This window comes from Ambystoma mexicanum, chromosome 9 (assembly GCF_040938575.1).
Source record: "Ambystoma mexicanum isolate Mex_15411 chromosome 9, UKY_AmexF1_1, whole genome shotgun sequence".
NCBI classification, from domain to species: Eukaryota; Metazoa; Chordata; class Amphibia; order Caudata; family Ambystomatidae; genus Ambystoma; species Ambystoma mexicanum.
In genome coordinates, this window is record NC_090931.1 from 856756175 (window position 1) to 856779699 (window position 23525).

Consider the following 23525-nt stretch of genomic DNA (forward strand, 5'->3'; position numbering starts at 1 on the left):
TGGGGCTCGATGCTTTATAAATCAGACAAAGTGAAAGAAAGAGACAGGGTGAACGTTGTAGATGAAGATGGTTAGAGAGATGCTGGAGGAAGCTGCCACATGATTCCAAGCCCACAAAACATGTACTCTGTCACTGCCACCCCACAGACCGTGATACCAGCGATGGTGTCCATGTCACGAGATACCAGACAGCCGCCTCATAAACAGTTTGGACACTGGCACTTAGATTTCAACAAATTAAGAACCGCAGTGGATACTGTTTGCATGGTTAAATGTGATGGTGCCAGTGATATTGTGGCTTGAAGTTAAATGGAAAGGAAAGGAAAGATTCCCCTCAGGATCCTGAGATTATACATTAACTAGTTCATGGAAGTTGCTATTGACCTTCTCTCAGCCAGTCAGTCATGCAACAATGCTTGCAATGCAGACAATAACTACGGTATTGGTCAATAACTACTGGTGTTGACTGCATTCCAGACATTCTGACTTCAGAAGGAGTCATGGAAACAGCAGAACACGTCTCCCTGTACTCAAGAAACAGCAACCCATTTTCCGATCATGATTTCTTTCAACAAGAGATTGCGGCTTAATTTATGACATCAAAGTGAAAGCTAAAACATGGAATGACGCGTTCCCTTTTGTAAGGAAAATCTGATCACTTTAACATTATGACTAAAGCTAGCTCATGCTACTACTGTTCCTGATAAGTCCTGTTTACAATTAAAATGTTTACCTTATAAAGACAACCTAATTATTTATAGATTATAAAGTGAAACCGTTTTTAATTTACCAAAACGTCTTGTGTACTTTATTTATTACTAAACTTACATGTTTTACTTCGCACCCACACCTCCAAAACCGTTTTTGCTTCTAGCGCTATGTTCTAATGGGCCTATAGACCGTGTCAGGGGTCATTATTACTTGGGATAATGGACCTTTCCCAGTTCATGGTCTGAGGCGAAGGAGTTTCATTGTCCGCAATATTGAGCCCTCCCTCAGTCTATAAAGCTATATTATTTGTTTCTCTAACATAATGTCAAACCTCCATACGTAGTTGGGATGTGAAAAGCATGTTCTCCTACAGTGTATACAAAAGGGATTCCTACCACTGTTCAACCTACTGTTGAGTGGCCATACATAGCTTTGAGCGTTCACCAGAAGGTGGAGTCAATTCACGCGTCTGGCCAGGACTAACCTGTAGTCTCTTCTGCCCCTGCACAGCCAACCTTACATAGGCACTCTTCTGCCAAGGAAACCTTAGGGTTTGGGAACATATTACCTCCACCTATGATTGAAACTATTGTTAATCATTAAAATAATGACCTCTTTTCCTGACGACATTGTCAGTGCTTAAACCCAGTCTTATTTAGGAAATGGCTTTTGGTTGCTATGTATTCGAAAAACCATTTATCCCGGTTCAGTTTTGGGCTCCAGCGGTTGCTGCGCGGGTTTCCTCATCCATCGATTACTGTAATTCTTTATTTCTAGTTCAGCCTTTATATCTTCTTCAGCATCTTCAGGTACGTCAAAACTCGAATGCGCGGCTGGCCACGTCTACAACGCCCTGTGCCCACATTTCTCCTGTTACTCTTCCTCCGTTGGCTACCAGTCAGACAGCGTGTTCAATTTAAGACTGCCTGTCTGGCCCATTGGGCCTTCTTTCTTTAAGAGGCAGAATACCTGCAGGCTAAGTTCTGCCTGTATGTACCATGTCGAGCTCTCTATTCCGCAGAGGCCTGGCCCCTTCCTGTTCCTAGGATTAGGCTAAGCCGATTGGAGGCTGTGCCTTTTTGGTGGTGGCCACTATTCTTTGTGCTCTGTGCCGAATCAATTGGCTTTTCACCGGGACCTGAAAACCCACCTGTTTAATTAGCTCCTCCTTTCGTCCCTCTGTTGAGTAGCGCCATGATACCCCTGTGGTGAATGTGCGCTTTACACATGTATCTAAAATAGCATAACAATGCCGATAGGGGTCTACAATGTTTGAATATAGGTCTGAGAGGAAAAAAGTGACTGATAGATTTTTCATTACACCACTTTGCAGTGGGGTTTCTGTTATATTTTAGACCAGCATTGTGCCAACCTTGGAGAGTTTTGAGCCTCGTCCTCGAATGCAGGATTTTTTATATCGATTTAACTTGGGTGACTAAGCAGCATTTATTTTAAGTGTTCATATAACGTGACATTTTACAGGGTTTGAGGTAAAGCTGTCCTCTTGTAAAGCGAAGCGGTGCAGTGTTGCCCTGTGTAAATGGCACATTACTGATGATTCAAACTTAGAGTGAGAGATAATACGGAGTCAGCCCTGATGATGGACTCAGTCCGAAATGCATTGACTATTTGTATATGTTCTCCTCGCTTTTCATTTTCATAAAATTATTGAATCATCAATGTTACAAATGTGGTCATATTATTCAGCCTTTTCCAAATCGTTTTGAATAATATGTTAACATTTCATATATATTACACTAAAAGGGTCTTTTTGACTCAATAGATGAGCATGCAGTACCTAGGGAGCTTCTCTGGTGTTCATTGCAAGTGTTTTGGTGTCCAAGGACCAGGGACAGTTTCCCTGCAGTATGCGATGCTCCATACTTTTCCAATAGCTTCCAATACCTTTCTAAAAATGTTCGGCTACAGCGGCAGTTCCTACCCCAGCATTCCTTCAGTAATCTCTTCCAGCCTCCAGGGATGGAATGGGAGACAAATCCATTCAGTTATTAGTTTGCACTCCTTATTTCTGCCTCTTGGCAGAAGGAATATAACCTGTCCGAGTCCTGTGTGTTGTGAAAACCTAAATGAAGACTTACTCTTCCATTGTGTGGCTTGTCTGTTAGTCCCATGTCTTTGTGACAGCACATATACACTCAAATATCAAGAGAGGGGTATCTAGGCAACCAGAGAACCATAGACACTCCATCAAGATAATCCTCCCTCACTGGACATGGAAACTCTGACTCTAAAGTGAATTTCCACAGTGGAGGATCCTACAGCGATGATATTTTCAGATCTAAGGAATACCCGTAAGCAACTGGAAACTGTAATTCCAAAGAATGAAGACTTGGAAAGCCGACCAAGAAGGAAAAACATGTCCATACCAGGAATCAGGGAAATTACCAACATCGCATCAAGGTCTATATTTGTGGAGCAACTCCCTTTAGGACCTCTTTGACTCAACCTAGTTGTCGCCTGTGTTTATAGTGGAGAGAACTCATAGATCATTGACCCCCAAGCATGTGCTTCGTGCCCCTTCTGACCCCTAGAATAGCCAGATTATTCAGTTACCACAATTTAATACTACGGCTTCCAAGAGAAAAATGACATTTGCTGTACAACGGGGATGTGCTCCATACATTTCCAGATTTCTCTACTACAGTAAAGGTTTTGAGAAGGTCCTGTGCTGATGTTAAGAATGCACAGGGAGCCAAGAACATTAAATGCTCAATGTTATTTCCTATTAATTAGGGGTGTCTTATAATGGTAGTACACATATGCAAAACACATTTCTTTACCTCTCCAAAAGCAGCAAACGAGTTTGTAACTACTTTGCGAAAATACATCTGTCTCCGCCTTTGGCAGGAGTCTGTCAGCCTGTATAAATACTCAGGCATAAGATGTGAGTTGCTCATAAGGATGGTTGATGTTGCGGCCCCTGGTGGCCTATTAAAACCACGCTGATCGTTGCGTACGTGTCATGTTCTCATGGATATTATTATCATACATCAGGGCCAGATGTATATGTGTTGGGGTGGGTGTGGTTACGTGTTCAGTCCATTTGAAGAGCTTAATATGTCACGATGTCTCGTCCCATTGACCGTTGCTCATACAAAGTCATTGATTAATGTTTGAGGGAGCACCGGTTTGGAATTATTGGCAGGGACTTTCCCACTTTCTGTTTGTTTTACTTATAAACGACATAGGACAGTTGTATGGTGGTAGATAGGTGGTGGTAGGTGGCCATGTTATGCCCACAGTTCTCTCCAGCTGACCTCCTCCTGACCTAGAGAGGGAGAATTGTATAAAGTGCAACATTTCCCCAAGGGCATCGTCATATGCCCATGCATGTTCACATGCATGGCATTGGTTGATATTGTATAAGTGCATTGTGTGTGTTGTGAATTCTCTGAAACCCTAGGTATAAACCTATCTCTTAAAAGAGGATACTCGTTGGGGACGGAAAAAACAAAAATCAGCCATTGAGCCCTCTGAGATTTCCGTTATTGCGAAGTGAACAGTTGTGAAAATGTCCCCCAATGTATACACTCTCCTTGAACTGGAGATGTATTAATCACCCCATTAAAAGCCAGAAATGTTCTTCTGTATCAACACAGATTGCCTACAGGAAACACATAAGTCCCACTGAAATGAATCCGGGTTTGCCAAAACATGCAGATGTTACAGATTCTATTCTTGGGTCGTTCTCCACTCATTCTACTGAGGGTCACTATATCAATCCGGGACCCTGCACGACCAAGAGGGCAGAGCTCTTTCAGTATCTGGGAATATCAAGGGATGGAAAGTATAATCAGTTAAGAGCTAACACCAAATATAACCACCACTCCTGATTACTTTGAATATTCTGATAACCATAATTTATTTACGGACTCAGTCATAATATGGGGCAGGAGATTTTTATACTGAATTAGACATGCACCTGGATAGGTCCTCTACTGTCACTCGCAATACATTGTACTCAGGGTGAAGAATCTTGCAATTGTGTGAACTTCACAGTTAGATTGACACTTCGAGATGAAGACATACATATACCAAAGACTTTACTTTGTATTCATTGGTCCACGACTCTGTATCACATATAGATTACTTTCTAAATGTTGGACTTGGGGTTCATTAAGTTGATGATTGTTCAACGCACTTCATCTGATCATTCAACTAGGGGTTGGAGGATTAAGCCTGAAACTGTCTCAGATGACACTTTCTAGTACAATCTCCAAAAAGAGATGACAGACTTTTGTTAAAGTTAATGAAGCTTTCGTTGACTTACATGCAGTGCGTTGATACCTTTACATTTTAAGAATATGTATTTCCAAAGAAGCTGGTATGCTACAGCCTACCAGATCTGACCTGAATACATCCGAATGGAAACAAAAAGATTTTGAAAACCAGTATCAGGTGGGCAGGAACCAACCCCTGCTCATGCAGATTCAACTTAATTTGTCAACAATTTCAGGAGGTAGCGACTAAGCAAATAAAATGCCTGGGATATCGGTGCTGACAATAGAGGGTGGGTCAAAGACCAGGCAAAACTCTGGCCTAGGTTGCAATGACCCAAAGACAAAAACTATTACACAAACCATTAGGAATGGGGAAGGTTAACTCTCTAATATGTTGGTAGTGGCGAAGTGGTGTACTGATTTAGCTCCTGTGAAAAGAAATCAAATTTTTCGGCGTCAGAGAAAGATAAACAGCAGGGCGTATTTCCTCCAAGACGCCTCTGGGGAAACTGTGTGAGCGGACGTGCTCCACCCCCACAGCCTCCTGATAAAACCACTTCCGTGCCACAAAGTGGCACAGAAGTGGCGGCAAAGTGTTAGCAGTTAGCAGTTTGTGGCTCGCGGTGAACGTTGACTCAGCCCGGGCTGCTGACTGCAGACGATTACTATTTTTTTTCTTCCTTAAATCAATCTTGGATTGTGCTTCAAAAACTGTAAGTAGACTATGTAAATATTAACGGATTACTTAACACAATCTCACTACTGCAAGAGGGCCTGTTATGGGCTGATACGGAAGTCTGTGGGATGTGCATGAACTTGTGAGCAAAATAACTGTTACAGCTTACCTTCTGTGAGCACTGGGTACGTGTAACGCTGCCGGGAGACTGCAGGGATTTTCCCTTTGATCCCGTTGGCAGTAAGTGAACTTGCACCATACAGCCACTGCTATCCAACCGGAGAAGGTAAGGGCTGGAACCCGTTCCCGTGTGCGATATGGTTTTGGCTGCACCAAACCTTAAAGAAAGGTGATCTCAGAGTGCAGAAAGTGGAGTGCTCCTTGATCACGGCATCCGCCTTCTGTGGACACACGTGACACATGAGCAGTTAAAAAGCTCTGTGTGTAACGACTGAGCTGATTGAGCAGATTGAGCTATTGTGGTTTGCAAATTCAAACTTGACTGCCTTAAACTATTCTTTTTTTCTTTGGTGTGCTATATTTAGCCAGGCTGCATGATTGCTCGATTAACTCCAAAAATGTTTACCATGGTGGAGGAAACAACAGAGAAAATGGCGGTTGAGTCCTGTGATGCTGGAGTCCATGAACCGGCCGACCGAGTGGGATCAGAGGACGGGAGAGGAGTTTGCAATAGATGAGGTCTCAACAGAGGTTCAGACCCAGGAGATCCAGAATGATATGATGGCCCTTTCAGTGCAGGACCCTTGTCCAATTGATATCAGGGTGGAAATTGGCCTAGTAACGACATCCCCTGAGAAAATAATGCAAAAGGAATTGGGCACAGGGAAGCTTAAGGAAAGTGGGCTAGCTAGTTCTGTACACGAGACAGTGATATCAAAAACAAGGGTACAAGAATTAGATTCGTTATAGGGTGGATCTGTGGAACCTACAAATTCAACAAGTGTAAACCCATGGGGGGAGGAGGCTGGGGGCTTCTCAGAGGAGGCGAGTTCTGCAACATCAACGGTCTCTCCTTCCATGGTGTATGGATTTGGAAATTATAACTCCAGTTCCAGCCCTTCACAAAAAAAACACCCGAACCAATGGGTAGAACAATGTGAAAACCCCCCTCCCTAACTTTGGAAATGTTACTCTCCAAACAAAGATTTTTTTTCTCCAAAGGCAGAGAATACAAATTTAGATTTAGCGCAACACCAGCTGGTCGGGCAGAAAGTCTTGTCTGTTCCAGAGACACTGCTGAACCCAAAGAATCCTATTGATTTAAATATACAAGACGATCTCAGGGAGCCAGTCCCCAAGAGTAGTCGAGGTCCTACGATGTCTTTATAACCGCGTCTTGAAGGGTGGACTAGACCAAACAAACCTAAGGATGAGTCTCTGGACCCAGAGAAAATTAGTGAAGCAGAGCTCCAACAAGTCTTTGATATACTCCACTCGGATGAAGACCTCTTGGTAGCCATGGAAACAGGCCAAATTGAAGAGCTGAATAAAAAAACAATCTTCCACAGACACTGACCAAATTGGGGTGTTAATAATAACTTTAAAACCCTATATGAAATTTCATGAGACCTTAAACAACCAGATAAGGGATCAATCAACTATACTAGTTACGTTACATTCAAAGATGATTTTCATAGAAGATTTTGTGACGGCTATTCAATCAAACCTTGAAAAGAATATGGAGCAAATAACAAGTATTCTACATAGCATAATTGACCCTATCATACAAGAAAAGAACAAAAGGAGAGCTGACATAGATAGACTCAAAAATGTAACCATCAGTTTAATTGAAGGCAGACCATTGCAGACAACTCAAACAATGCCTGTTATGAAGCAGGTAATAAGGGGGACTCTAAAAACTGAAAAAAAACTGTAACTGATGATAGTTGCTTCCTTGTTCATGAATCAGAACCTACCCATGAAACAATACTGGGGATATCTGATACTTCTGGTTTAAAAAGAGACGGTCCCGTAAGGGAAAGATAGTCACAAATGTTACTGGCTGTAGCCAATGCTAAGCGAAAAGATTGTCGGATTTCAGATGAGGATAAGGACCTAGACCCAAGACTGGTTAAAAAAAAATTAGATAGTCACCAAATTGGGTGATGCGGGGCAAAAACCAAAATCACCCAATACTTAAAGACAGCTTTTAAAAGCTGCCTTGTCAAAACAAAAGAAACATAAAAAAAATTGTACCACTCTCTCTGACAATATGAAGCAAAACACCAAATCCCACGGTCTCTTACATCTGGTAAAAAATACAGGTAAACCAGTGAGAGAGGATGGACAAAAGAACGTGGACAAATTAGATCCACGACTAGAAGATATTTCAAGAGAAGAGTCCTGAGTAGGAGAATTGAAGGAGAGTGAATACAATTCAAATCACTCTCATGAAGAGACAAATGAGGAAGATCAGAGGGAGGAATTGACAAATCTCTCCACCTATACCATAACGGAGGGTGAAGATACGCTATCGGATATCAAAATGGAAAACTTGGTGAATCAGGACAGGGAAGAACGAGATGAAGATACAAGTGAATCGGACGAAGAGTCTGGTAAGGAGGGCCCAATAATAGAGGAGGTGCCGTCCAGTCTGGAAATAAGACTGTAAAAGAAAATGTATTCAAATCCAAAATAGATTCCCTATACTGCTGGCTATAAATAAGCAAGGACTCCCTGTGGGGGAGGAAAAGGAAGAAACCCATATCAGGAAATCTGTGAGCTTTAAAGCCGCAAATGGTCAAAAAAGAAGATCCACTAATGATCAACCATCCTTGTTGGAAACAAAAAGGAAACAAGGGGCCGATGCGACAGCTACAAAAGATGACGAGCTGCCATCAAAATGTGTACACTTAAAAGTCAGAAATAACATAAAGAGAAAAACTTGTTCATTTCAAACTATGGATGAGAAAAGAGCTGCCATTCAGAAACAAACTAAGAAGAGCAGATGACGGAACAAGATGCTTGGATACTGAAGAAGGGTTCACACAGAGAGGAGGACATCAAGCTCGAAAAGATAAAGACAACACTACACATCGCCTACTCCTTGAGCGTGTTTTAGTGAGCGGGGATGACTTAGTGCTAAATCGGGCAAACATGTTGTGTCTGTTACACGACATCCCTACACTGAGAGATGTTGATTCAAGTGATTTCCATTTAACCGAATTTCCTGAGGAAAAAAGATTGGACAAGGCGATCATTTATGTGGCCACTAAGGGGAAAATCGGTTAAGAAGGAGTTCAAGAATGCAGATGAAAGACCTCACAAAGGAATGGCAAATGAAGGTAAATGGACCTGGCTGGCTGGAGTTCTGGCCGGGGAGAATTCCTCAATGTAGCTACTAAGATCTAATTCAGACAGTCAGTTAGAAGGTCCGGTTATGAAAATCTCTCTGGCCTCGTGGATCATGCAAGGTTTTGCCCACCTCTTCGAAGTTGGTGATTTGAGATTTGAGGAATACAAAATTGTATGTCTCCAGGAGAAATGGTTGCAAGAACCTCCACTTTTAGAAGGCTATTCCATTTACATCAACCCGGCAATTAAGGGGTTTACTGGGCGCCCGATGGCCAGTCTGCTAACTGCATTAAAAAACACACTGAAGGCCCAAGTAATCAAAGAATACTGTCCCACACCTCTGACACAAGCCCTTTTGATCTGCACTTGCTCAAGCAATGGGCATGAAGTATTTCCTTGTTATGAACGCATGCTGGAATGTTGCAGGAAAAATGTGCGAGGGTTTTGTAAAAGCGGTGTTAGACAAGATAGATGATGCCTGGGAAATAAGGCCCAATTCAGAAGTTCTTATCTGTGGTGATCTCAATATTTATTGTTTCGTTGAAAAGGCTGCTTTGATAACAGAGCCTTGCATCAATGCTTCCATGCACGTTATGAGAGGTATTACTTGGAGAGAGGAACTGGAAGGGAAGAACATCTAAATAGTTAATGTGCATGTAGACAGAGATATCAACAAAAAAAATCCTTGATTATGTGTTTGCCTCAGAATCTCGATATGTGAACTTGGTGAACTTTAAGATCTTTAAGATCGAAAAGACAGATACAAGTGACCATGACATCTTGGCAGTGTCTATTTGAACTGGGCAAATGATAAGCCTATGAAAGGGCCTGCTGACTTATTCATCCAACCAGGAGGTAATGGACTTAAAATATCCAATGATACAGACTGGCAAGAAGATACTGGCAGAAAATTAAGAGCCTTCAAAGAGGTGGCTCAGCGGATTGGAAGGGGTGGTTTTAAGAAACATCACGCTTTTGATGTGGAAGTGATGAGGAGAAAGAAGTCTTTGAAAAGGAACCTGTGACATGCTAAGAAAAACTATCAGCATAGCTGTGTTTGTCAGAAAATTAAAACAACAATATAAAAACTGGAATAAAAGTCACAAGTGGCTCCTACATCAAAAAGATGCGGAATCAATGTTGCATCTAGTGGCGACCAAAAATACTACTGGGATTTGGAGGATCTTGAATAACCCAAATGCTCCCCAGACCTCATTAACATCTAATGGAGTTCCAGCTGAGGTTTGGCAGAAATATTTTAGTGATCTGTCCAACATGGATAAAGACTTGGCAGACGAGGTGGTGCTGTCAACAACTAGATGGTCTTTTGCGACAGAAAGATCTGATATTAAAGCCCTAACTCCGTTGGCTACTAATTCAAGGGCCCCCGGACCTGATGGTCTGACCAATTCCAAGCTAAAGGAAGATCCAGACGGCTGGGCCGGTGTGATGTACAATCTCTTCAAAAATATCATGAACAAAGAGGATCCCTGATTCATGGAGTACCTCAATTGTGATCCCTATATTTAAGAAGGGCGATAGGTCTAATCCATCCAACTATAGACCTATCGCCCTTCTCGATGCAATGGGTAAGATTTTTGGTGCACTGGTTCTGAAGGCCCTTAATATCTGGTAAAAGAGCATGGGACAATATGATAAATGGCAGACGGGCTTTGAAAAAGGCATGTGCACCACACTGAACCTTTTCTTAATCAACCAAATTAAAGCTAGAGTTAAATAAAAGGCGAAGGGGAGAGTGTATCTAGCTTCAATTGACCTCACCCAATCTTTTGACACCATTGAAAGAGACAAATTGTGGAATAAGTTACAGCTATGAAACTGCCCAGGGATGTAAGAGAAGCTCTCACAGTGTTACACACCAATACGAGCTTGCAGGTTAGGCTGGATAAAAGTGGTCACTTATCAGACCCAATAAAAAGAACGAAAGGTCTGAAACAGGGGTGCACCCTGCCCCCGGAATTGTTTAATCCATTAATCTCAGACATACCTAGTGCATTTGATGACATCAGAATGTTCCCTCCTAGAATAGCTGGCGAAATGGTGGGCTGTCTGCTTTAAGCAGACGACCTAATCCTGTTAGACCAGACGCAAGTGGGTCTCCAGAGACTAGTAAATGCACTAGCGGCATATGTGGATGAGAATGGACTGAAGGTTAACGTGGCAAAATCAAGAATTTTGTCCCTGGGAGGAAAAATTGGCCACAAGATATCCAAAAAGCAGGCTTGGTATCTAAAAGGTAAAAAGATCATGGAAGTCTCGAGTATGGTACTTGGGTGTGTGCATAGATAACAGTGCAGTTGAAACCCCTCAAGAGGTAAGACTACGAATTAAGATTAGAAGCCTGACCTTGCAGGCATGATTAATCCAAGCAAGCACTCTAAATTCACACTCCAGCCTGTGAACGACTTCAATACAATGAAGGTGGCTCCAATAGTCACATATTGCTCGGAAACTACATTTCGTTTACCAGCACAGCATGGCCAAATGCTTGACGATCAAACTGATGGGACTGGTTTCCTTGTATACCATTACCTAATGGAAAACTATAGCCTTCTATCGAAAAATGCCTCCTAGGTACACCAGAAAGCGACTTCAAAGTGCTAAATAAAGCCCTACAGGATAAGATGGACCCAGCACAGGAAATTTGGAAAGACTCTTGTTTAAAATTCCTGTATGATCTGAACATATCAGAAGATAACTTGATGAGGGAACCGGCCAAAGTCAAACAAAAATGATTTGATCAAGACTGGATTCACACTAGGAATTTTTGCGCTTCTGCATGAACTTGATGCCCACTCGAGAACTTCTAGAAGCAAGAAAAGAAAAGAAAAAAATCTTAGAAACTATGAATGCAGACTTTGTAAAGGTCAAAGAGAGATGCTGTACCATTTGACTTTAATATGTCCAGATCTTATTCAGCAAAGAAGAAGATGGTTGGAGAAATCCTTCTTGCAATTTACCACGCTGACAGCAGAAGCCTGGTGGCCAACTTTGCTACAAGGTGAACGCATCTCATTAACATTTGCTCTATTATCATTTCTGAAAGAAGTGTTCTTAATAATAGATAAAAAGTAACCTGATCAATCTATCATGTTACATGGTTATTTGAGATGTAGAGCAGATCTTACATGCAATCCATTAATTAGGGGAGGTAGGGATCCCCTCTGACGATGGGCTATCAAGATATTTTGTGAGATTAATTTTAGCGTACTTGTGTTTGATATTTGTTTCTTTATGATTTGACTATTGTAATGTTGTTTTTGATAAATAGCTTAAGGTTTAAAATTGTAAAACCAAATGTTAATACATTTTTTTTTAAGTTGGTGCAATTTTTCTCTAAACTTTATTCTTCAAAAATGTACTAGTCCTCTGCTCATATTGAACTTTTCCTGGACCAAGTCGGTTTTCACTAGATAGAACGAGGAAGTAATGAAATTCCTAATGCTATTTGCACCATGGCTGCCTCCCATACCGGGTCCGGCACCGGCCTGGTTGAATGGGTACTTACCGGGACATTCCGACCTGTGCGGACCTGGTAAATCCCCATTCAACCAACCATTCCCCATTCCCATTTGAGCACCCATAGGGCTCAATGGGAATGGGGAAGGCGCTAATAATGGTCCCGCGAATAGCAGGACCGTTATTAGCGCCCTGGTCCCTTAGCGGGACCCGTAAAGGACGTGTGGTCAGACCACACGTCCTTTACGGTTCCCGCTAAGGGACCTCGGAATTAGGCGGTAAGGGATTGCTGGCACCGGTCTCCTTACCGGTGCCTGGTACCCCTTACCTCCCAACTCATAATAACCCTGAATATGTTAATTCCTTAATCTGTTCTTCAAGACCCAACAACATTTGGATTATGTACAGGAATGATCTTCTCTGAGAGACTTCTACTACTGAAGTTAGATCATTATAATTGATTATAGTGTTTCACCAGGACATGCATGGGAACCATTTGTTTACTCCTCTCAGTGTGGCAGTGTTGGATGACACTCCTGGAACTGGGGACCTAGTGTACTGAATATGCACAGGTTCTGTTTCCCCATTAATGCTTTTTGTGCTGTAGAAAGTATGATTCTGCCACCTCATATAGTTTGTTCAGCGCCTAAATGCCTTCTCTGGTGGTTGTGCGCTCTACAAATACTTTACCATACTATATCCAAAGGTGTTGTTTCCATAGACGTGTGTGGGATGTTACACCCGTCAATTGTGGAGCCGAGTTGGGTTTCTGATGCTCTGTCTGGTTTGGGAGGCTGTGTTTTTCATTGCGAGTATGGTGGTGGAAGGACAAATGGCAGTAATTATTTTACCACTGCCTTACTGCACTGCCATACTTGTACAATAGCAAAACCCTCGCAGTAAATCTCCCACCTTGCCGCCACAACTCCCCACGTAGTCCATTATAGACTCCAGAAATGCAGACTGACACCACCGGGCCACCACTCTTAATCCCGTGGTAGGACCACAGGACTGAGTGGTGGTAACAGTAAATGGGTTTTGTGGCAAAACAGCATACTTACTGCCAATTCACCACCAAGTGCATAATGATCTCCTGTAATTGGGTGTGAGTCAGCGTATCAGTGGCCCATCTCCTGTCGTGACTTGAACATTAACGTCTGTTCTTTTGTCTGACAAGCACTGCCTATCAGGCAGCAATTAATGAGCAATGCCTGCAAGGACAAGGTCATCTTCAGTGACACTTTTACATGTGAAATTCTAAATCTTCCTGGAAAGTGCTAATTGTCACTGTGTGAAGGGCTACCTCCAGTTTAAAACAGGATCCCTATCACACCCTGCAGTTGATGAATTTGCACAGCTTCACGTAGCAATTTGCGTGTTTTAACCTAAATAATACTTTGTGGAACTGTATATTTTAATTAACAAAATGTGAAAAAACAAGGCATATAGTATTGATATTCAATTTAAAAGTTTATAAATATGTTCTTGTTCGGTTCGATGTGCTGTACTTTTTAGTTGGGTAGCACCATTCCTTGTTTGCAAATCTTACACTCAACCCTGCCCAATATAACAGCCATACCACGCCGCACAATACCATATCATACCATACCATATCACACCATGTCATACCATACACACAATCCCACACCATACCATACCACACCATGTCATACGATACACACCATACCACACCATGTCATACCATACACACCATACCACACCACACCATACCATGTCCCACCACACCATATCATGCCATACCATGCACACCATGCCAAATCACACCATGTCACACCACACCATATCATGCCATACCATACCCACCATGCCACACCACACCACACCATACCATGTCATACCATACCACACCATGCCATACCATACACGCCATACCACACTGCACATACCATTTCATATCATAAACACCATACCACACCACACTACACCATACCATGTCATACCATTCACACAATCCCACACCATACCACACCATGTCATACGATACACACCATACCACACCATGTCATACCATACACACCATACCACACATACCACACCATACCATGTCCCACCACACCATGTCATGCCATACCATACACACCATGCCACATCACACAATGGCACACCACACCATATCCTGCCATACCATAGCCACCATGCCACACCACACCATACATGCACACCATGCCAAATCACACCATGTCACACCACACCATATCATGCCATACCATACCCACCATGCCACACCACACCACACCATACCATGTCATACCATACACACCATACCACACCATACTTGTTTCAAAACCTCTAAGCTTTACTGTCTAAAATGGATTAAAAAAAGAATAGCTAAGTGGGTATTTTGTTCATAAATGACAGTAATAAGCTGCATACCTTGTTGATAGCTGCTTGCTTTGATTAGTCCATTAGCAACATCTTTTATGAGCAGTGAAAGGTTCCTAAATACGTTTCAATAATAATTTCAGGCACAGTCAAATTTCAAATCAGAGATGCTAGTGAGGGAATATGTTGGTGTCCATCATTTCGGTGCTTATTTCTCACCATACACCTTTTTACCTTCAGCCGTCCCCGTGCGAGTGGTGCCGGTGCGAGCCCAACAACGAGGTGCACTGCGTTGTGGCAGACTGCGCTGTGCCGGAGTGCGTCAACCCAGTCTATGAACCGGAGCAGTGCTGCCCCATCTGCAAGAACGGTAAGAAATGTGCACGGTGGAGTGGGAGGTGCCAGGGCGGGACCGTGAACCTTGGAGAAGTCATTAGGGACAGACCTGCCATGTAATGGCACTAGGAGAACCGCCCCACCCATCCCAATGGCTGACTGGCCCATTGGAAAAGCCAGAGAATGATCAAAAGGCTGTTGCCTCTTTGGCACAGGTGGGGTTTGGGAAGCCCCGTCACATGTCAAACACAACAGACAAGTCCCTCACCCCCAGCTGTACTAGCCAATCACAACGAAACTGCGTGCTTCACAAATAGTGCCGCCAAAGACGAAACCTCAATGTGCAACCCCTGACAAACAAAAAAGGTCAACTTCAAGGTACCTAACCTTCTCCGATTGTTAGTAGGGCTTGTGCCTGGGTCGGCACCCTTTGCTCTCCAGTTAGTTTGAACTACTACTCTCGCCATCCCCAGTTCTCATATTTTCTGATGTCTGGGTATTCTTTTTGAGTTTGAGCTGATTGGTAGCCCAGCTCCCATTGGCCAATTAATGTCATAGGCATGGATAGGAGCTGAGTAAATTTACTGCAGTACGCACTGCAAACCAAACAAACACTCCATGTTTTGTGAATCCTACTCCATGCAATGTAGTGCACTGCCAAAAGATACACAGAGCACAGCATGCTCTGCTGTGCATGCTCCACGAGGCAGGGAGGGAGCAGGGTATGCCCTTGCAACCTTAAAAATACCTGGTGAATGATGTGGATAGGTGGGCATAGAATAGCAGTCCCTTGGAAACAGTGACCGCTTGGCAAAAACCTATAGCTTGCCTCTGGAAAAGCCACAACTATTGGCTTTGTCAAAGCTTGTTTGATTTCTGTCAGCTTCACCCTCTCTAATCTCCTTGGTTGTTACATTTCATTCCCTGGAAAGGCTTCAGCACTACACAGCTGAGCGTTTTAGTACAGACGGGTCTCTGCAGTGAGGTTCTGTGTTTGTCTTTTGTCTTGAACCACTGGTGGGCTGGGTTGCAAACGCTGGGTGTGGAGGAAGACTTTCAAGGCCTTTCTTAAACCAGTCAGGGTGGATTGAATATTGATGCTGGGGGCGGGGGGTGAGGAGGTTGAAGAGGAGGTGTTGCTTAAGATCCCAAGAGGCGGGCAAATAAGAGTCTGTCTGCACAACTATCATGTCTTGATGCGAGTGTGTCCTTTGAATGTATGCAATGAAATATGTATATTCAAACCTCTCTGAGAATTAACCCGCTGATCCTTTGCAAAAGGGATCCGTGGCTGGCGGCGGGCGAACTGGGGTCTGCCTGGTCCCAGATAAGCGACTCAGAAAGTGTACTTTGAATCTTCGAAGGTCATCCAATGTGGACTGCTCCTAGTAATTTATGAAGAAGAATTGGGATTCTGCTAATGGCATGCAGATGGATGTCATGCCTTTCTCTCTTCCTTTTATTTTTACCAGCAGTAAGAAAGTGAGAACAAACAAAAAGAAACCCCATCTCAACAAAATCCTCTTCTATGTGCCCAGGTGAGTCCAGTCCCAGTCCACCAACGCAGATGATCTCCCGCTTCTTAATCAGATCCGCTCCCCACTTTCCTCCTCTTTTCACAGCTGTCCCCACTTCTGAAAGAAGACCAAAAGCACCATCGCTCCTGGAATCCATCTTGTCAGTAACGACCATCTCGTCCTTTGTGTCACCGCATCAAAATAATTGTTGGCCAGTGAAATTCTCAGTCGCTGCAGCCTGAAAATAAAAGGAGATCGTGCGACTCTCCTCCATAAATCACTTGGACAATCGACCTTGTATGGCATGGCACAGAGGCTTCCTTTTATGCAAGTTCAAAGTTTCAAGACCACAATTTTAAAACCATGTACAATGCGTTTGCAATAAAATATAAACAATCTGTTCCCAAGACCCTTCTGATGATCTGAGAATACCCTCTAATCTGATGCCCCACCAAAAAGCCTTGGAGTTCATATTGCTTCTACCCAAATGGACCCCAAACATAGACACATCAATACCAGCCAAAGACATAACCCGCCTGACCCTTCTAGTGAGGCAGGAGAAGAAACCGGACGATGGGGGTTTTACGGAATGATATAAAGAGCTGTTCTTTGGACATTCTCGCATGAACGGTATGATCTTTGTGCTCCTTCAATTCCCAACTGGCAAATTCAACCAATGAAGGATTTTCTTTCATTCTACATCTGCTTCTGAAATACCTACAAGACTGATCCGAGATCCTAATATCAGGAACAACCATCAATGAAAATAGGGACGTAAGCATAACACATTTAGCTGATAATTCCTACAGGCAAACATCCTGATTATCCGGCCAGCCTCTAAAAAGGGCAGTGCCAAATTGACATCTGAGAAGCACTAGTACCTGGGCTTTGGAGATATCAAGACTATTATACCCTTAAGTGAAAAGCATACAAGGGAATGTGAACTGAAAGGCCACCCATCCACTGAACGATGAAATGGTCCATCAGTACAAATTCATCATTCAGTAAGTTGAAATAGTAGTAATCAAAGCAAACAATATTCCACCTGGATAACATTTCCTTGACAAAGATCTACACTGCTTGTATTAGACCAATGAACCCAGGCCTTCCAGGTGTTCCATTAAAGCCACAGGCGAGATGCCTGTTGGGGGCCATTTGTCTCTGCAGTTCCCCATGCCATCACATGGAGGTAACCTGTCAAAATGAGCAGATGAACGTCTCCCTGTTTTAAAAGCAGGTCCCTGAATTATGGCAACAGGATTGGCCACGACTAGCCATTGCCAGGGCTAGAGGGAACCATGCTTGTCACTGTCAATATGAAAAATTATTACCAGATTGGAACCCAGACTTTAGTGCATGAAGCAATGTCAAGGTGGTCATTGGAAATTATCGGAATGCATAAAATATCCCCTGAACCCAATTTTGAAAGAACCTGTTTGCCTCTGGCGCCGGACCCGATCTCCCACTGAAGTACCTTGGTACATGGCTGTTGTTCCTGGAGGCAAGCAGATCTATCTGGAAAGGCCCCACATATTCCCAAACATGGGGAAAAAATGATGTGTGCAGCTTCCAGTTGCTTCAATCCACCCCTTGATGGGATCCTGAAACTGCCACTTGTGTGTCCCCCAGAGGTACTCTACCCTCACCTATATTTGAAACAGAAGTAACAAATCCCCAAAGTTCTCTGCAAGATCAGAAAGGCACTTTAAACATGCATACCTAGGTTGTTTATGGGCCATACCACTGTCCATCAGGAAACTCACGACACAATGGGAGAATTTATTTTGTCAAGCTTCTCACGTAGAAGGATCCTGCCTGCATCTCTAAAGAGTTAAGGTGCCACAGACACCCCTGCGGTGACCATGAACTTCCAGTTCAGACTCAACTACATCTAGTTCCCAATCTTTTCTGGCTTGCATCAGACTCTAAGTGAAGATATGGGACTGAAGGAAAAAATGCCCTTCTCGTCAAGACTTTTGTATCTGTGGAAATAGTGACCCAATTTCACCAAACCAAACCTTTTCATGGACCCTGCATCTTCAACCATTCAAGAGCTTTGCAGTGTGGACGAGCCTGGAAAACTGTTGAAAAAGCAGAAGATAAGAGAGATGATGCATTATGCGTGCCAGATACTTGATTGAAGTCACTAACACTGACCATTTATCTTTATAACTCCTCCATCAATCTTACTTTGAAAATATGAAAATGCAATATAGATGTCCTTACAATCCATCTATGATCCCAGATATTGGATCTTGTGAGCTAGTCAAATTTCGGATTTCTCCTACATGAGACTGAAACCCAACCAATGAATAGTAATTGCTCTCTAGAGGTGCACCCTGGCTTCCATTTGAGAGATGGCCATAATCAGATTGATGTCTCAGTAAATAACCATCCAAAACCTCCTTGCTCTTTGAAATGCTGCTACAGGCTTGAGCAGCTTTCAGAAACCACGGTGCTGATGCTAGGCCGATGGCGCTATGGGAGAGAGGGGATTCAGAGAATCAGCAAGAAATCCCTTCCCAGGAAAACTGAAGGAGCCTCTTCTGATACATGCCATTTGCCGCTGTCAGGTAGGAATCCCCCAGGTCTACCCTAGATGGTGAATCTCCAGGACATCCCTCAAGTGAGAAACAATCTCCATATTCAACTGATGCTAGACAACGAATCTGCTGAGATCTCAGAGATTGATGAGAGGGTGAAAACCCTTTTTTCTTTTGTGAACCAGGACATGTCTGCTGACAGTGCCCATTGGATGGAATGCGACTTTTCAAATGCTCCTTTCTCCAACAACCCCTCCAACCCCTTCTTAAGCTATAGGTGAATGACTCTATGTAGACATTGTTACCTTTCTTTTTGACCAGTGTTGTTCTGGAGCCATGAAGAATGCTAGCACATAATCCTGTGCTGTTTGCAGAACCCATGGATCCTGAAAGACTTGACACCAATTTAAGAAGTATGTCAGTATTCTTACTCCCAGAAGGAAATCTGCCTGATTTGTGAGATCCTCTCTTATCCCAGATTGCAAATGCCACTGATGCACCTTGGCCCTCTGTTCCTGTATGTTGTGCCCTCTGGGTGAAGAAGGTATGTTTGGGAGGCTGATATTCCTCTTTTCCTGCCCACTGTCTGTTGGAGTAGCCTGAGGGTCTGGGGAAGTGGACGTACACACAGCTTCAGCTATGGCTGGCCCTAGCAGAGACTCTTTCTCTGGTATCTATGAAAGTGTTCATATATTTACCCACTGACTTAACAATGTGATCTCCACATAAAATGTTTCCTATTTGTAGATATTCTATTGAGTCCACTAAGCCTCCCACCCCCTCCTAGCTTTGGGTTAATTTTTATTAGTGCTCGGAGGGGGTGTGGTTTCGGCCTTCCAGCCTTCTTCACATGCTGGATAATCAGGATGTGGCCCCCGGTGTCCCCATCCCTCAGGCCCCTTTTCCGCATATTTAGCCCCACTCCAACCCCTACCCGACTTACTATGCCCTGCTGGGAACAGTATTGTTCCCGGTGCATCCCAGACACGTGAATTGCCTCCATGGAAAGGGAGAAAGGACTATGTGTATTTCCATTCGCCCCAATCCATAGTAGGCCATCTTATTTTGTAGATTTTTTAAAGTTGAGAAACGCCAAACATGTCATTTCTCAACTTTAAGAAAACACTCTTAGTACCCTGGAACAACATGCCGGGGTACTAATAGCAATATTACCCTTGCAGGGGGGGGGCATTGCTGAGGCAGGTAATGCCCCAGACTATTGTTAAAGCCCTCACTTCCTTTGGGCTTCTGATGCCTTCCCTGCTCGGGTAATATTGCTTGGGTATAATGGCATCCTTTCTCTCCTGCGTTAGGGGCTCATTCCCACCCACCATGAAGGAAAGTGACTTCTTAGCCAATTGTTGCGTCCCATAGTGTCTAAGGGCTGGCCACTAAACTAAGCTTTTACCACTGGTTTAATCCCAGTGGTATTCAGTGCACAGTCCTGGCAAATTTACTGGGCACAATCCAGAAGAAGTCAATTCTATATATAGAATCTTCTGATCTACTGACTAGGTAAGACATGACATATTAGGAAAATTAGGGCAGGACCACTCTGTCTTGATTTTGTTCCTGTTTCCATGATCCAAATTTTTTCAAAGGAAATTGTTCGTATACTCTGAAATCACCTGCAAAAGTTCCATGCTCCTTGAGTTTGGGTGTGCAGGAGTGATAGGGTCAAACATAGAATACCTAATGGTCCTTTCCCTTGCTCTATTCCATCATCATATGTAACATCCACTACACCATTAAAAGATGTCCTGTAGCATCAATGCCCCAGGGATTATGTGAGGGGAGTCTGCCCATACTGCCCCGGTCTGCAGTCAATCTGGCTCGCTTAGCCAAATTTAGATTCTCCTTCTGGCAAGAGGGCCCTCAAGTATATATAACACTTGTTGCCCGGGTGGCGGTCCTGCTTCTGTCCTTGCCCTGGGCAGTGGCGGAGCCAGAGGTGGGAGGAAGGGGGCAGCCACCCTCCTGGTGCCCAGTGCACCCCCCAGCTGCCCAATGGCACCCTATTATCCATCCCTAACCCCCAGCACCAAAAACGGACTCCGCTACTGGCCCTGGGGTTAGTGAGTTGAGGAAATTCACTGCACACCGCCCCCTTGTACAATCTGGGTTTCCACAAGGTGAAGCTCTTAGGTACTGAGGGGAGCTATATTCACATTTCAGGCATGCCCCTTCGCCCACCCTCGTGGTATATAATGGTCTAGAGACCCTTGCTCTAGAAAGTGCTTTGTACACATAATCCTCAGACTTCTTACACAATCTTTCCATCTTGTTATCAAGTGCCCTGTCTACTGCCTCTGCAACAGAGAAATGAAGTAATTTCTCCAGGCATCACCACACTGGTTTGGGTCAGTAGAGAGGCGTGCCTCATGCCTCTGGGGGTATAGCCTGAGTTTTACCTCTTCACCACACTCTCCATTCCCTAACACTTACCTCATGCCACCTGAAATGCAGAGCACATTTACCTTTACAGCATCTCCCTTTTATTGATCTTGGGAGCCTTCTCTCTCCAAGCGCCACAAACATTGCTGTGGAGCACTTCCTAGATACTGTGGCATGCTGCCACATGCACCAAAGTAGCTTCCTCTGAGGCCCCCTACCACACGCCAGCTTACCAGAAGCGCAATCTCCTAAACACCTACTCTTAGTGCTCCATTTATCTTAAACAACACTTTCCTTCCAATTGTAGCTTTAAAAGCGTACACAACGGAGTCTGGTTCAGGACATTACCTCCCATAGGTCTGTGAATACCTATAACCTAGTTGAATGCCAGCAAATCACTAATCATGATGCCAAACTGCATATCTATTTTCCAAAAACGCTGCTGTTAAGGATAAAGTGTGTAGGTCTGATTAAGAGGCAGGAGATCATTAGGGATTGGTGGAATCAGAATAGAGTCACCTATTGTGATAGAGCCGCCTTATGGGACTTGTAGTTTGTTAAGGTAGGTTTTCCAGTACTCTGCTTTCACTTTCTTGCTGCTTTCGCTTTCTTGCTGCTATTAACAATAAAAGGAAAAGAGAAATGCATAGCAGGAAGCCTCTGTAGCATGTGTGAGACAGGCATGGCATCACTGGCATCAAGAAAGACACAGACTCAAAGGTGTTATTTTTAAAACCTTTATTTACTAAAGTTCCTGGGTCGGTGTAATGCCTGACTGGCCCTAACTCTAATGGGATGGTTCTCTTATCTGATGTTTCTAATGGCCGTTGCTGTCTAATAGTCCAAAATAAACGTCAGTCTGTGTCTAAACCTATACGTGTCATCACTCTTTACAAAAATGTGATAGGAAGTCTTTAAAAAGTAAAATAGTGGTTCAACGGAAAATGGGAAACCAAAGTCAGTTTCAGGTGGTCTTCTCACCAGGTGTAGTTTGATCAATGTCACAAAACTGAGTTCATTCAAAAAGGGCTGTTCGTAAAACCTTCTCCACACAGCCCAGGCAGTGGTTCCAAATATCTTCAGTGTCTTTGAGTTCCTTGAGGTTCCCTTCCTTAAGCTACAATTTGTTCAAGGTCCAAACACCACAAAAGAAGTATATCACAGTTCCTTTTGAAGCTCCTCGGGGTCTCCTCCCCCAAGCTTCAGTCCTTTCAACGCTACAAAAACCAATAAGTCTCCAACTTGATTGGACCTCTCAGGGTTCCCTTCCCCAAGCTCAGGCCCCTTCCAGCTTTCAACACGAAGTCAGTTTGATCAGGATGCACTTTGCTTTCTTGTGTAGGTCTCTCAGGGTTCCCATCCCCAAGCTCAGGCCCCTTCCAGCTTTCAGCACAAAACAACATATATATAACAATTCCTTTTAGGCTTCTCAGGGTGCCCTGCCCCAAGTGTATGCCTCTCTGTTTCCAGAATAAGTATTCAGCATTGGTAGGCCTCTCGGGATCCCCTTCCCCAAGCTTAGACCCCTCTAATTTCAAACACGAGTTCAGCGTGGCAGGATGTACCTTTTCCTTATACACAGTTTCTCTCACTCCTTTAATGGGGTAGAATCAGAGGTTTTCAAAAACGCCAGGCTCTTTGTTTTTCCTAAGGGTGACCACGCTGATCCTTTGCCCCTCTCTTTATTTCATACACCTGCTTTCCTTTGTACTTTTTATCTTCCAGTGCTTCCTGCACCACTTTCATCTGTCTGTGTTTCTTTCCCTTTGTCGTGTACACTTTCAGCCTCCTTGTCCTTCTCTCTGTTTTGATTCTTGCACGCTCCCTTCCTTCTGTCGTGCACACTTGCACTTGTCCTTTTCCTATCGTGCATCTTCCACACTTCTTGCACACCTGCACTTGTTTACTTCTTTCTGGGTTGCTCGCACCCTTTTCTTTTACTCTGGGCTTTGCTTTTACTTCTGCGCTG

The 23525-nt window shown here is 43.6% G+C and overlaps 1 protein-coding gene across 2 annotated transcripts in view; it reads left to right on the plus strand.

Moving 5' to 3' along the window:
• VWC2L (von Willebrand factor C domain containing 2 like) overlaps positions 1 to 23525 on the plus strand; it is a 540822-nt gene that overhangs the window by 253136 nt on the left and 264161 nt on the right. For both annotated transcript variants that reach the window (XM_069615931.1, XM_069615930.1), the window contains exon 3: positions 15007 to 15136. In XM_069615931.1, the coding sequence (XP_069472032.1) occupies positions 15007 to 15136 (130 nt within the window). The remainder of the gene's footprint in view (positions 1 to 15006; positions 15137 to 23525) is intronic.